The sequence below is a fragment of the Stegodyphus dumicola genome, chromosome 2 (assembly GCF_044657685.1).
Source record: "Stegodyphus dumicola isolate Sdum_Otavi_A_Nest chromosome 2, ASM4465768v1".
NCBI lineage: Eukaryota > Metazoa > Arthropoda > Arachnida > Araneae > Eresidae > Stegodyphus > Stegodyphus dumicola.
In genome coordinates, this window is record NC_140769.1 from 79,838,726 (window position 1) to 79,855,648 (window position 16,923).

General features: G+C 32.1%; 1 protein-coding gene across 1 annotated transcript; it reads right to left on the minus strand.

Moving 5' to 3' along the window:
* Window positions 1–13,946: 13,946 nt before the first annotated feature.
* Window positions 13,947–15,476, minus strand: LOC118205419 (phosphatidylinositol 4-phosphate 5-kinase type-1 alpha-like). The gene has a single exon (XM_035377707.2). It carries the CDS (start codon window positions 15,474–15,476, stop codon window positions 13,947–13,949), a length of 1,530 nt encoding a protein of 509 aa, XP_035233598.2.
* Between the last annotated feature and the right edge of the window lie 1,447 nt (window positions 15,477–16,923).

Sequence of the window (16,923 nt, forward strand, 5' to 3'; positions counted from 1 at the left end):
CGATTTCGTCAGTCGGCCCAGTAGAATGGGAGGAGGTAAAGAACTCCTCCTCTTTTTTTTGGAACAGTGTACAATACTTTATAATAATCTTCCATAATACACTGAAATTGTTCATGATTAGTACTATTTTGATTTTGATATGTAGTGGAAACGCATCTGCTGTGAGCAATTGTGACAAGAATACGAGAATGAATTTTCCTTTTCATGATATTTCATCCCATCTGTTTTACCTTTAAGTTTCATTAAGCACTTAGCTTAAAGAAGCTGATATTGACAGTATAACTTAATTCCGATTGTATTTCTTTACACTGCTTTTTAATATTAAAAGTTGGAAAATTAAGGGAAATTTTAAATATGCTTTTAATGAAAAACAAATTTAAGGAGAGTTTTTGAAAATACACTTGTATTTGTTACAAAGGTATAGATAAAATTTAGTGAAATATATAAATAATATCTTGAATCTTATGCTGTTATCACACACGGTATTTGTTGCCGGAACAAAACATTTGGTGGAACATTTCTGAGAATCGCTCATCCGCGAAACAGGACTATCTTCACTTGGTAAACAGGCTGAAAGCCAAACAAGAATCAGTTATCATTCAGATTGGCGTTGTTTTGTATCGCTCACACTCTTTTCGTTTTAAACTTTATTGTTAGTTATGGAATATAATAGAAAGGTGATTGCTATCGAGTTAATCACTTTGATCTCCACTCTGGCACTTCAAGTAACAGATAAACACACTTCTGGTTATAGCAATCAATTACATCAGTAATAGCCAAATTCTGTATACACTAAGAATAGTTTAAAATGTGTGCCGGATAAGTCTATTTATCAGACATTACTTATGTGTATTTTCTGATGTCTGCATTCCAATCAAAATTTGATGTCTTCATTCCAATCAAAATTTGATGGCTCGCTGGAAAATTTGTGACCTGGTGAAAGCATTTTCTTGACTAACTTTATGGCTCATAATTACTATTCTGTCCATAAATATAAACAAACAGACAATAAAAAAAATAAATAAATAAAATTAAATTAAAAAATTAAAAAAAAAAAAAAAAAAAAAAAAAACAAGACCTTCTATGATAAAAATCTATATGGCTGATATTTACATCCTTACAGCCAGCAGATACTATTCAGCAAAATGAGGATTAAATAAAGCATATGAATACATGAGCAATCAAACATGTGCGAGTTATTTACTGTCCCATAGAACACTCGGTAGTATACCTAAAACACATTAATTATACCAACTCTAGAAATTAGGAGGTGCACATCATGAGTTTGTTTTATGTGATTATGGCAAAGCCTCGAGGGATATTTGCCTAACAGAAGGGATCCTTTTCTAGAAGATTTTTTAAAACTGGCTTGTATACTAGTTACAAATGGAGAAAACCAAGAAAACGTCTATGTAGCCAGCCCGTTCGTGGCATTCTAACCTCAGACAGAACTATCAGTGTTCAACGATGCTTCGGCCACTAGTACGCCCATGCACATAATTGGAAAGTACAATTCATTATATAAACACACATGAAGGTGATAATCAGTTGCGTACTGTTTTAAGTAATCAAATGTTACAAGTGCACAGCTGTTACATTTCTTATTATTTATTAGTCATGTTTATATTACGTAGATCATAATGATATAATTATGAATTAACCCAAAAACAAAACGTGTACACTCTTTAGTACACAAATGCTCATCAATTATTTTTCAACTGATTATTACATATCCATAATAATTTGCAAAGAACTGATGACTACAGTTGCTGCCAATTACATGATCATTATATGAATTAGAAGTAACTTCAAATAAACTTTTTGGCGATGTTCATTTTTGTATTTATACATATGCACATAAGTTATATATTTACATACAGATAGAGAGATGCGATGGTTTAAAAATTGTTGATATATATTTATTAGTATTAATGTAATGAATAAGATTTATATTGAATGTATACAAATGATTTTCATCATGCATAATAATAAATCCATAAATTTCCAATGTTTCAATGTGTAGCATTTGCAATAAACATATAGTTTCTAGTGTATTTATAATTCAAAAAGTATTTTTTTAATAACAGGAAAATAATAGACACGCCGACGCCCTGTCTAGAAGACCTTGCCAAGAAAGCTGCCGATATTGTTCCAGGGTGGAAGCGAAATACGAGCTGCTGACTCCGGTCGCAAGACAAATTACAACATCAACATCGGCTGATTGAGAACCGTGGAGTGATGATGAAGTCAGGAAAGAGCAGCTGAAAGACCGCGATATTAAACCCATAATTGATTTAATGGAGTCATCAAACAGAAAACCTACCTGGCAGGACATTTCTATCTGTAGTCCTACAACCAAACAATATTGGGCACTCTGGGATTCACTTCACATTCGAAACGGCATCTTATACCGGAAATTCGAATCGGATGATGGGAAGACGTTCCGATGGCAACTTATACTTCCAAGATCCCGCATTCCTGATGTCCTTAAAGAGTTACATAGCACCCCTACTGGAGGTCACTTTGGAATAATGAAGACCTTGCAGAGAGTTCGTGAGCGCTTTTACTGGAATAATGCAAAGGATGACGTGCAAAAGTGGTGCCGATCTTGCGATGCCTGTGCAGGTCGGAAAGGACCGAGGAGACGCAGCCGAGGCAAGCTGCAACGTTACAACGTAGGGGCGCCTTTTGAACGTATCGCCTTTGACATCCTGGGACCTCTGCCACGAACTGCTGATGGCAACAAATACATACTCGTTGTCGTTGATTACTTCAACAAGTGGCCTGAAGCTTATCCTATTCCTGATCAAGAGGCGGTCACAGTAACTGAGGTAATGATACAGCACTGGATTTCCAGGTTCGGAGTGCCTCTTCAGTTACATTCCGATCAGGGAAGGAATTTTGCCTCGGTAGTAATCAAAGAACTATGCAAACTACTCGGCATTGACAAAACTCAAACGACGCCATTGCATCCCCAGTCGGACGGCATGGTAGAGAGGTTCAATCGAACCATCCTTAATAACCTCTCATTAGTGGTTTCCAGAAACCAACAGGACTGGGACAAGAAATTACCACTCTTTTTACTGGCTTACCGCAGTGCTGTCCACGAGACTACCGGCTATTCTCCATCACAGATGCTCTTCGGTCGTGACCTTCGTCTGCCTTGTGATCTATTGTTTGGCCGCCCTCCGGATGCTCCTTCATCGTCTGAGGAATATATTCAAGATCTCCAGGCCCGGTTGGAAGTGATGCACAACTTTGCACGAGAGCGAGTCAACCTGGCGACGGAGAAGATGAAGACCCGCTACGACACAAGAGCTACTGAACATCAGTTCCACGAAGGAGACAAGGTGTGGTTGTGGAATCCGACTCGACGGAAAGGACTTTGTCCGAAATTACAGTCACCTTGGGATGGCCCGTATACAGTCCTAAAAAGGCTGAATGACGTCGTGGTTCGGATTCGTAAGTCTTCGAACTCTAAACCTAAAGTCGTTCATTAGACAGGTTAGCTCATTACTATGGCCATAGTACGTAATGTAAATAATTGTAAATAGTATCAGACCATGGTCCTTTTTGTTTATAAATGTGTATATAGTATTTGATTTGTATTTAGTATTTGATTTGTATTTAGTATTTGATTTGTATTTAGTATTTGTTTTGTATTTAGTATTTGATAGCATTTGATTTGTTTAAGTTAGTTATTGCATTTATTGTTTATATTGTTTGATATTGTAATGTAACGTTTATGCCTCAGTTGCATTTATGCCACAGTTGTAAGTTTAGCTTCCTGTCCAGGGATTGTACTGCCCGGGACGTGCAGTCCTTGGGAAGGGGGCAGTGTTACGAATTTGGTATTTAAAAAGCTAATGTTAGTTCAATTATAAATTAAATGGTTTTATTTCTCGCGCAGTGCAGCGCGTGACGAATATTAAAAGAAAGCTAAGCCGGAAAAATTAAAAATACAAGAGCGCGTGCATTAAATAAATAAATATCTCTTTTTGATTTCGAGAAAGTACTGGAAAATTCTAGCGCGTGATTTTAAAATCTTATAAAAGGAAGAAAACATCTCAGTTTGTAGTAGTTGCTTAGTTTGTTGTTGTTTAGAAAACTGCCGTTATTGATTATAGCGAATTCGCGGATTAGCGTTCTTTAGCTGTTTTGAATTACGTTCTATTGTACATTTAAGTAGTTAAAAGATAACTACTGTGAGATATTGTGATACTGCATGATAATTTGAGAAAATTTAAGCATTTCTGTTGTGATAATAATAAATTTTTGTTCATTTTTCATCGGACTTGTGCATTCATTTCATAACGAACCCGTACGCACGCAACAGTATATTTGTTTCGATTCTTTATTTTTTCCATAAAAGCGAAAATCTTACGCATGGTATACATATAACCCATAGCTTCAAATTAAATTTGAATAATATACAGGGTGGTTGTAGTTAAAGTTCCACTAAGAACGTAACTAAGAGAACTAATACGTAACTAAGAGAACTAATACGTAACTAAGAGAACTAATAGCGAGTCTTCAACTATAGATGCTTAAAGGTCTCTCTTAAGAACTCTGTTCTTAATACATGAACTAATGTGTATACTGGCGGGAGCCGGCGAAAGTAGAAATTAAAATAAAGACGAACTAATGAGATAACCGGTTAATAAACCTAAAACTCTCCACAGGCGATAACATAGCTTGATCAACTGAGCCGACCACCTTGCTGACCTCTTTACTTACTTAAGTGTTGCTGAGAAGTGGGCATCAAAAAAGTCTGGCAGGCGGCAGACAGCCTTAACACCGACTCCAACCTAATGCGATATTTGTGGAGGATTAAAAAAAGTTCGTTAAGCAACATGCGAGAAAAATCACGAGCTAAAGCGATTTCACTATTATCGGTATTTTGACAGAAGCTATGTGATAGAAAAAAGTTTGTGTCCAGTTAGTTACTCATTGTATGACGCAACATTATTGAAACGAAGGTCTGATGATAAATGTAAAAGATTTCTATTGCGAATAAACTGCCTTTAGCAGTTGAAAAAACCTGAATTAAAACATTTGACTAGAATTGAAATCATTCTCAATCTAGTGGAGTCCATTCTCCCCGCGACCCCAAAAATTTCAACATGCTTCAACCACTGGTTACGTAAATAATGATCTTCGCTTAGAATTATATTATTTCAAAAGATGTGAAAGGTGAAAAAAAATATGTTCATGCGCGAGAGAATATGTTCATGTGCCCTCGTATTATACATTTTATGAAACTATTTGCACCATCTGTTTGTTATTCTGACGATAAACTTGAAGTGGACAGCTTGAAATCGATTAAATTGTTAGATGCATAATGGAATTTAAAAATTCAAATTAGTAGTTAATAAAGAAATGTTTCATTGCATGATTTAAATATCCAAATGCAATTATATGTCGAAAATTGAGCTACTGTTTGTTAACAGCAAGACCATTTAAGGATCCAAAAAGCCGCAAAATCGGAAGCCGCAGTTTGGCCATGCGTGTGATATACCTTACTTAAAAATTACAAAACCATCCATCTAAAAAAAAACTTTTGTTTTGGTTAATTCATTCCCTGATGAAATTTTATAGCTTCTGTCAGTATCGTTCACTCTCATGCTTTTTTTAGAGGGCGGTATTTACTTTTCAATGCCCTGCGTAAGCATCCATTCGTTCTTCCACTTTCCGTACGCGCTCTTCCTTTTGTATTCTCGCACTTTTTACGCGCAAATATAACTGTGTTTTCATCAGTATACTGTAAATTATTAATAACAAATATATGTGTGTGTGTGTATATGTATGTGTGTGTGGTTGACTAAGTAAGTTTCTGTAATGACTTATACTGATTAGGAGTATACAAGCATAATAGTAAGCATTGTTACAGGTTTAGCTTTGGATTTCTCTGCAATAAATCATTTATACAACAATTTAACCAGTTGACCTTAGACTTTTCCCAATGTTTGAAGAATATCGATGTTTAGAGTTGTACAGACACAGATTGAGAATTTTGTAGTTTTTCTGTGTGCTCTTTGGTATCATAAATAATAGAAGGCCTAATGCCAGATTCTGGCAGGATAATACATCTCATTTTTTTCTTGTCGATTAATAACACCAGCTTTTGGTGAATTGTTAAGGTCACAACTTTTTCTTTTATTCCCTCATCAACCCTTTTAATAAGCTTTGAAAATACGTTAAATAAGTAAAGAAAGCAGACGATATATAAACATAACATTTTAAACAAAGAGATTGGCAGAAAATGGGAAAAAATTGAAAATCACTGATTAAAATACTAACAGCTTCATTTTAAGGCAGAAATATTAATTAAATGTGTGTTAGATTACTGGATGTAATGAACCATTGGATGTCGGATTATCGACATTTTACTGTAGTTCTAGATTCTTGTCAGTTATAATGAGTAGTGCTGTAATGGCGGCAAGAATAAATATCACAAAATGTATTCTAAATATCACGAAAAACTAATTAACGTGGACTATACTACACTGAACAAATCGAAGGAATTTTAGTGTTCAAAAAATGGATTTTAACTTCAGCAGCAACTAAACAAGTATTTTGATTAAAGTTGTCTTTTAAATTTAAATTTAAGTTGTCTTTTGAATATTCAATGATTTTTGTATTATTTAAAGTCAATTTTCAAATCATTTTTAAAGCTTTCAAGGATTAGACGATTGGAAGTGAAAACAGTGAATAATTTTAAGCCCTCTCCTTCTTAAAAAAATGGTGATGCAGAAACTATAACAAAGTATCTCACATTGTGTAACTAATAAATACTTCCGCTTCAAACAATTTTGACAACGAGTGCTCAACTAGTAATCATTTTGGCAGATGTAATGTCATTCTGAAAATGATTAAGATTTGCCACATTACGAAATGTACACCAATAATAATAATAATACTTAAAAAGGTACAATATTTTCTTGCTTATAATAATAATAATAATAACAATAATTAAAAAGTAACTTTAGTTAATAATAATAATAATACTTAAAAGGTATAATGTTCACAGGCATTTTATTTAGTTTCCTCGGTACATCTGTACTATATATAACAATATAAACCAATTAATATAAATGGAATCTTCATAAATGTGCAATCAATTAATATATCAAACATCCTTTTTACAGAAAAATATTTTTAATTACATGTACACATTTAAATGGATCCATTTGCAAAATGTGTAGCTGTTCTATAATCATCATTACTGGTATGTACTTCTGACAATATAAAAAATATGCAAATTTTATTCAAAAATGTTTTGACAAATGATAAATAAAGTAATACTAAATCTTAGAAAAAAAATGATTTATATTTCTGTTAAGAGGCTGATTGCTGTTACATACATCCAAAGGAACAAATTTATCGTAATAGACATAATTCCTTCTCTAAAAAAAGGAAGTAGTAACTTTAATGAAGTTTTTACATTAAAAATTAAAATCAATTTATAATCAAACAAAAGTATGAAAGACCAATATATGATCTTTGAGTTAAATACACATTTGATAAAATTTATATTTAGAATTCTGTAGTTTCCATTCAGGATAAAAATTCCTTTTATATAATTTTTATAATTTCTAATTTAGACTGGCATCAAAATGCGTATACTAACTAGTTAAAGTTCATTACTGTTCTTGCAGCTGGCGACTTTTGTATAAATAGGTATAGTTACAATTGTTACCGCTCATAAGTAAAGGTCATCGAAAGAATCATCGTTAACTTTCAGAATTCAAAATTAATAATTAATATCAGCCTGGGAATTCCTGATCACTTTGTACTCCAGTAGATGAATAAATCCAGTTACTTGCCATACTGGGTTCTGGTAGTCTGTGTCTGCTGCACCCCATAAGGTGTCATTTGCCTCGTTGACGACACTGTTTGTTGATAACCGTTGTAACCGTTGTTGTATGTCGTACGAGTTTGAGTCACAGCACCATATCCTTGTGGTCTACCATCCACCAACAAGCAAAGAACCATCGTAGAGCCCAAGATAAACAAAACTTTTCCGAACATGACGAAGGCGTATAAATGCTCAAGTAAAACAATCTATGCAGATAGTCAAAGATAATATTGAAAACTCACTGAAATTTATTTATATACAGTTAGAAGAAACGGTGTACTTCAGTTCATGTTTACATAGCTGGAGGAAACATAAATGATTCATTTGAAAAAAAATTTCCAGATATACAAAATTTCCAAGCTCGTATTAAGGTTATATTATTTTCATGTTGTTTTCTAATAAAATTCTAGAATGATATTTCATCCAAACTGATAATAAAGACTCATTTCCTACTGCCCTTGACTGTCTAAATATTTTTTTCAGAAATCTTTTGTATATTTTATCACGCATTGCAATGAGTTTCTCTGAATGAGGAAATATATTTCTGGAAACAAACTGAATGGTGAATGACAGATTTTTTTTTCCTCTTCATTAATCTAGTAAACACGATTATGCGTGTTACCATTGTTATCGAATAAAAGCATGTAATGCTTCAATTTAAAAATACTATGTGTATATAAACTAATTTTTATGTTCAACTATAAATTTTGTAATTTTGTTGAGATTAATATTATGAATATCAGTAATTTAAAACACATCGCAATGATTTTCCACTTGATTTTACTTCTAAATGTAATAGATGATAATGATGTGCTCGATCTCAGATATTCAGACGTAAATACATTACTCAGATTTATGACATTCATAATCGAAAATATTTTATCATTCATAAAACTTGGGTTTTTTCCATTATGCATCTTTTTAAAGTACTAGTTGCGATTTTCTTCTATTTCTTTCAAATAGAAAAGTGTTTTTTATTTCCTTATGCAACAATAAAATAATTGTTAAATTTTTATCTGCTTTGATGTATAGGATAATAAAAAAAGTTTCTTTCAATAGAATATTGATCACGTAACTGACATTAACTGAGTTCTAGGCGTGCCGATATGAAGATCCTGATTCAGCTATACTTTTAGCTAGCTTCTCGTTGCCTTCCATCTAGACAGGGCAGACATCGTTGATATTATTATTATTATTATCAGGCGCATCCGATATAGCTCAATGTGCAATTATTTTCTTTCTAGAAATGGACCCGCTGAGAGAAGGATTTCTACTCTTCCACTTAATATCCGGTTCTAATCTTCCTCGTAATGTCGTACAGTTAAACAAAAATATCTTGGTAATCTCTGTAAAGGGTGTGTCATATTGCCCAATTCTGCGTTCCTTCATCTTTCCAAATCACGAAGTAGAAGCTGGACATCGTTAAACAAGGAGGATTTCTTGATTCGCTCTTTTTCGTTTCATCCTGTGATCAAAATCGTGCCAATTCATCCTCTGCTTTCTCCCAACCTTTTCATCACTAACCCCAACAGACAGAATCTTTCCTGATTCATCCGTTGCTATTCCCCATCTCCTTTATCAGAAACCCAACCCTTATTGACGAAAGCTGAGTTTTTCTCAATTTATCCGCCCTTTCAGAAAGTTGTTGTGACAGTCAACTTTTCATGATGAATTTCCATTTACCCAATGGTTTAACAATCTGATTAGTACGCTAATTGTTGTGAAGTAATTTTAGAACAATGCACAAGCGTGAAATGCAGCTCTATTATCAATAACATGTGATTATTCTAAATTTTCCTCTTGTGATTTTCACGTAAGTCTGCTTAAAAAGTGTTCAGAAATCAAATTCACTGAAGTCAAACCTGGCCGTTCAGTGCTGATATTCGAAGGGTATCATAAACATAAAAAGAATTTTTAAAAATGACAGTAAATGCTGGATTTGCCGAGAAGATTACTGCAATGGAATTTTACTGACAAGTTCTGAAGATGATAGATTGCAAAAAAAGAAACTATACCTGCATTCCTAACATAGCTAAGTTGGAAACAGTGAAGCATATAAGGAGGATTCGTGACGAACTTACTCCAACATAGAAAATTTTAACGACATCTTATCACTGGTACAAGATTTTTAATACGTTTCTTTGCAAAAATTCCTAAATTTCAGCTTTAGAATGCACCTTTTGAAATTTATGCATATGAAATAAGAAGTTTTAAAATCTATGATATGTATTTGCGATCATGTAAAACATACTTTCGTTCATTATAGAATGTAATGATAAATATATATCAAGTTATCACTGTTTTTTAAGATTACAAATGATAAGTACTTATATAACAGGCATCTAAAAACGTTTTGTAATAATATGAAAAAAATATTTATAAATATATGAATCGTAAAATTCAAACTTCTACAGGTTTAGACCTTAAGTGCGTTTAATATTACTTAAATTTGTCTTTCATAAATAGTAATATAGTATACAATAATATAAAAATTAATATTAGTTTTAATTTATGATTTTAATAATTTGTTATGAGTTTTGTTGAGTACGCATGGGCATATATCGGTTATAGAGAGTAAAAAATATATAGAAAACAATTAAACTTATATAACAGCTCAATAAATCTCTCTTAATAAACAATTATTTTTTAAACTGTCATTATATTAAATTAATTCCATTACCTTATTATAAAATTATTATAATTAACCCTCTAGTAGTGAACATCTGACCTGAGACGACACTTCTGAAACAGTATTTTTCTGTATTTTTCAAAACATAAGCAATTGAACTAAATATCACTTCCCTAAGACCATGTGTCTACAGAGTAACAAAATTCTCTACAACCGCGCATAGTCGGGTTTAAAGAGGACTCTCTGCACTTTTAATAAGCAAGTACCTATTAGTCTGAACTATAAATTTGTTATATTTTTATTGTCTTTCAGAGAAGTGGAGCCTTACTTTAAAAGTATGGGAAACAAAAAACCCTGATGTAGAGATCACATTACTTCCTTGCACGGCCTATTAAATTATTACAAATTTTTTGCTACATCCCAGTTAAACTTATTTACTCGAATTATTCTAACTTAAACAACCAAACCCTCAAGACAAGTTGAAAATGACATAAAAAACTGCAAATTTTGAAATTAAATATGACAGTCACTTGTTGTCTTCATGGAAATGTGACGGAAGTCAAACTTACTATAATTTTATTTTTTTTATAGCGAGTATAAAACTTTCCTTAATGTAAATATAGGAATCGGAAGACCGCAGCATAAAAATTAAATTTCGTTGTTTGTCAAAAATGAATTTTTTTTAATTTAGCATTGCCAAAACATGAATATTTCAGTCATTTAAAACACTTCTGTAATTGAAAGTATATGACTACGACTAACGATTACGAAAATAAAGGCCGGGTAAGGGAGTGGATATATATAAAACACAATGTCAATATTCTACGACTAATCGTTTTTAAGTTATAGTGCTTACTTGCAGAGGTCACAAAAAAAAATCCCGTTTTGAATGAACTTTAAATCCATTCTATAATACGTTTTGGGAAAACAGTCTTTTAGTCTGTGCATACATACAGATGTCACGAAAAAAAAAAAAAAAAAAAAAATCCAAAAGCATTCAGGAACGGGCAAAATGCATATTTCCCTTGAAATATGATACCCAACAGTTTTCGCGATCACAATACTTCCTTTGCATCCTACAAGGAAGTAAACAATTTGGGCATTTTATAACAAAATCATTCCTTCTGAAAAGAATAAATTGTCTAAAGAAAATATTTGATAAATATTACAAACCAGAAGCTAAGTGAAATCGATAGGGGCCATTTCTTCTAAAATGCTTTAATTCAGGAAAGCAGAAAGTGAGTTTTTGAGAAGCGGGTGACGCAAGAAAGAGGGAGTCAGTGGAAAAGCACGGGAAGAATCGGCACCATTTTGAGTTGAGGATGAATCAGGAAAGGACGAAACGGGACTAATCCTCAAGAGGCCTGGTTATTCAGTCCAGGTCCACCATTGTTTTTTTTTTTTTTTTTATTATTATTATTATTAGTCCTATTGTTTTCGTTTTGCGATTTTGCGTCGGACTCATAAACGTCGGTTCACTTTTCAAACTGTTGCCACAAAATGTTAGAGTCCTGCATTATATTTGAAGAAATTAAATAATGAAAAATCTGCATAAATGATTGTCTATTTCTCGCATTGTGATAAAACAATGGTACATAGAGCCATCGAATTTTGAATGACGAAATCCTACTGCGAATATGGGCATCTGAAATCCCAAATTTGGAATTTGTTTTATTATAGATTTTATATTTTGTAAAACTTTAACGAATTTTTGATTTACAAACTCAATGCTTTAAAAGCGAGAAATGGCAACGTTATATAGAAAAAAAAATACTTTTATCTCCAGCTCGCGAGACTGTGTATATCGGAAATTCTAAAGATATGCTTAATTTAACATTATTTTGCGATATTGCTCTTGAACTGAATTTTATGGTTTAAGTGCAAAGAACATGATATTTAATAAATAAAGGTAACACTCAAAACGTTAAAAAAAACGCCCCTTTGGACGTAATTTAAAATCTGAAACATTTCAGATTTTTTATTATTATTATTATTATTATTATTATTTTCAATATTCTGAAAACACCCTTTGTTAGATTTTATGAGGGGTAAATGCGAAGAAAGTGATGTTTAATAAATAAAAGACAAAAATTTAATAAGAAGGCAAGAAAGTTTTGTAAAAAATTAATGGCAACAATTAACACTGTATCGGTAATTCTAAACACGCTAATTATAAAAAGTTTCTGATTTTGCTTTTAAATTTTATGTTGCGTAAGTATGATGAAAGTGATGTTCAATAATAAGTTAAAAAGGCAGAAGAATTAGTAGGCCATCCTCTTAAGAATACTAAACATTGATATAATGAACTGAGAAAACACTAAAAAAATATAAAAATGCATGGTAACACTTAACACTGTGTTGGGATATGCTGTTTCAAAATATTTTGTGATTTGGATGAAGTTTACATGGCGTAGGGGCGAATAAATTGGTGTTTAATACATTACCATCAATTTGTTCAAAATTTTTTAACATCAATTTGTTTTTTAACAAAGTTAAAAAGACAAAAAAAAAGTTTATAATAAAAAGATCAAAAAAAGTTGTGTAAAATATTAATCGCAACACCGTATCAGTAATTCTAAACACTTTTTTTTGTGATTTTTTGAAAACATTTTGTGATTTTAATGATCAGTTTTATATGGCGTAAGTATGAAGAAAGTGATGTTTAATAATAAAGTTAAAAAGACAAAAAAAATTATGTATATCATCTTGTTAAGAAAACTGAGAGCTGATGTGATGAACTCAAAAAAGACTGAAAAAAATATTAAATTATGTGGCAAATCTTAACATTTAATCGAAAATCCTGAAAGAATCCTGCTCTAAAAAGTTTTGTGATTTTGCTGTTGAATTTTATGTGGTGTAAATGCAATGAATTGCGATCTCAGCAAAAACATAAAAAAACCATGGCAAACTCTCTGCTGCGACCTTAAAATCAATTCAAATTTTTTCTTTTCTCTTTAGCACTAGAAGTGCTATTTATCTTGAACTTCACTTTTTCCCGTATGATTTTTGAATTCGTCTCACATTTCAAATAAAAGGATGTTGTCACCATATGTTAGCATCATGTATTATTTTTTAAAGAAATAATGTAGCGAATGTAAAAAAAAATGTATAACAACACAAATAAAATTATATTGCCTCCAAATGTTATCATGTCCCTCTACGATAGTATACATCAATGCATTTAACATCATGATGGCACACAAGAATAATTGTAAATTATTTTTCAGTGCAAGAGAATATACTAATACAGAATTAAAATACTGCAACTTTCAAAGGGCTGTACAATAGTTGTTTATCAAATATCACCTTTTAAATATATATACAGTAATAAAATACGGTAAAATAACTTTAAATATAAATTCAGAGTTGCAATTTTCGTATATATGACAAATTAAAACTAAAACATTTCGATGAAGTTTCCTTCACAAAGGAAAACAATTTCCTTTCTATTTTAGTAATTTATTTGTTTTTCCTTTGCTGTCTTCTTGCTGGCAATTTTTTATCTTTAATCAGTAGCCATTCTGGAATACATTTGAACACGTGTTGTTTCAAAAAATTCTGGAATCTTTCAGAATAAAACTTAGGTTTGTTAACTGAAATTATGCTACTAGAGAATAAGATAGCTTTGTAGCTATGCTCTAACTTCTTCCTCCAGTGGTAGCTTTGCAGGATATCGATAATACCCATATACAAGAATACTCTTTCACCCCTCATAGAGCATGCTTCAAAAGGACCAGTTGTATTTAGAATGAATTCTTCAGAAAGTTTCGATGATACTAAATTTTCAGGAAATGCAACACTTCCCACTGAAGATATTTTTGAATTTTTTCTAAAAGTTTGAGAATTCTGATCAGGAATATGAATAAAAAGCAAAAGACTGTAATTCATAATTTCATAACTTTCAAGTACCTTGCAATCCTTTTCAATGGAACTCATCAACATTTTATAAACTTTCTGTTTCAAGTAAAATCCAAAAGGCCATTTTTCTCGAAAATCTAAATCTTTGAATGTGATTGAAACTCCGCGTAATTTACAATGAGCTACATTAGCATTCCTTTCATAGTTATCATTTTCTGTGTATGAAATTTTTCTTCTGTAGTAAGTTGCACCTTTCAGGTCGTACTTTTCATGACAACTGATATTTGGAGGCAATAAGTTATTCATCACTAAATATCTTATTTGCTTATGACCACGAACGTAACTATATAATCCAAAATATTTCGGCAAAAATGTATTTCTTCGTTGCGTCAAATTCAGATAATAACCTGGGAGGAGATTAATCAAAAAGTCAATATCTTTACGGTTTACAGTTTTAATTATGAACCGACTGTCCATTGTTGTGTAAAACTTACTACCACTCTTGCCGTTTGCATTACTAACAGCCAAAGGTGCTTCGCAAAGAGATGTTAAAAAGCGTTCTGTGGTTATGCCAAACAATTGTCGAAAAAAACGAAAAGCTGCAGGAGCGTAGACATGAAAATCAAAATTACGCTTAGCAAAATTTGGACCACTTTTCCTAAAATGTATTACTTCCACAGTTCCGAAATCCCTCATTAATAAATCATACTCATGATCTTCACATGCAGTGTGAAGGCATATTTCGATCGCGCGCTGCAGTAAATCTAGAACTGATGATGGATCAATATCACTACTTTTTCCTTCCAGTGGTTTTTCATGGCTCGCAGTTTTAATATTTGTATCTAAATGTAACGGCCAAGAATTTAATTTGAAAAACTGCGCAAATTTTGAAGACGGCATCTTTCTGCATTCAGAGTGAGGTAGTTCTGACGTATCATTAGTCGAATTCGGAGAATTTTCTAACATAGAAGTTGAATGAGGAAGCTGCAAGCTATCGTTAGTCCATTGAGTGAAACTGTCAGACATAGAATTTTCCAGTGTGAAATCATTGAATGATTTTGGGTCAATCATTTTCGCTGAAGAAACTATAGCAATTTCATCCACAAGCTCAGAATTTCTCTCAGATGACATAGATATTACAATTCTTATCAAAAACAGATCTTGATAAAAATAAATGCAACTTAAAGGAATAATTTTTCATGCATTTAGAGAATTGTACAATAATAATTCAGCAAAAGTAAATAAACATGATATGTTGCCATCTTTATATTACCTATTTTTGAATAACTTTGTTGACTCGCAAAATTATATGCTATTGAAAAAGCAGGCAGAGAAAAAATTACGCTATAACTTTGAACACAGAACAATAAGTGATAAAAGGATTTCATAGCTAACCTTGCATATTTCATTTCATACATCGGATATGAATAGCTAAAAATTTATAGTTATTCTTTGAAAAGCTGAAATCATACTTGCTCATATTTTGAGCTTGCTCTAACATCTACATCATTATGTCACTCTAAATACAAATTGCGAGATCGAATACTATTTGCTATTCAATATTCGCGATGCAGTTTTATCACGTTTTGTCGGAATAATTTCAAACTAAACAGAATATCGTCTGCGTTACCTTTGCTAAGTATATTTTTTAATCATAATCTTAATTACGTAAATGCATTGAGTCCTATATTTACACAAATTATAAATTTTATATTATGATACACTCTAAATATTGAATCCTCATATATTCTAGTTCTGTACTATTTTTTTTAATCATTTGCGCAATTTAACCTGATGAAAACGGTATCGTTAGGAATCTATTTTCATTTGTTACTGAAAACTTTTGCTTACGTTGTACAACAAGTAATACTTTATTAATTTAGGATTGAAAATTAAATATACTATCTAAAATTTACAAAATAGTTTTAATTTATTTTATATTTGCATTGCTGAACTCGATGGCACAAGGCAAATAGTAATTTAAATATTTATAGTTATACAGTAAAAATATTAAGAGGACTATTTTCAGTTCTTCCATCGACAAAGAGAGTAAAATAATTTTCAAAGCAGCATTGTTTTTGTTTAGTAAAACTTGAATTCATCCCTATTTCGCTTTCTTTGAATGCTCAGTATAATTTTTTTTCTTTATTTTCTCCAGCATCATCATACATATTATTTCTATAGTAAAATATACATATTATTTCTATAGTAAAATTCCCTAATTTTCTTTACCTACAAATGCCCATGCAGCAGCCCGTTCGCCGGGATTCTAGTCCCGGGTTGAGCTACCAATATTCAGCGACTTCTATCGAAGCTTCATCTGGGTTAACCGAAGAGGACCACTCGGCCACTGGTGGCCCCGGTCTCTGTATTTCAGAACTGAGAAAGAAAATTTCAGCAGTCGGAAAGCAGAAACTATTCTATATGGAAATCGAAATCAAATTTAATGTGATTTGTTGCGGATGGTTTGGTTTATCTGATTACGGCAAAGCCTCGAGAGCTATCTGCGTAAGGGAAGAGATGCCTGCGTGGAGGACTTTCGAAGGAAACTGGTTCCTATACACGTTACACATGTTAA

Excerpts from the sequence above, each read along its gene's own strand:
- LOC118205419 (XM_035377707.2), bottom strand. The coding sequence starts at position 15,476 with ATGTCATCTGAGAGAAATTCTGAGCTTGTGGATGAAATTGCTATAGTT.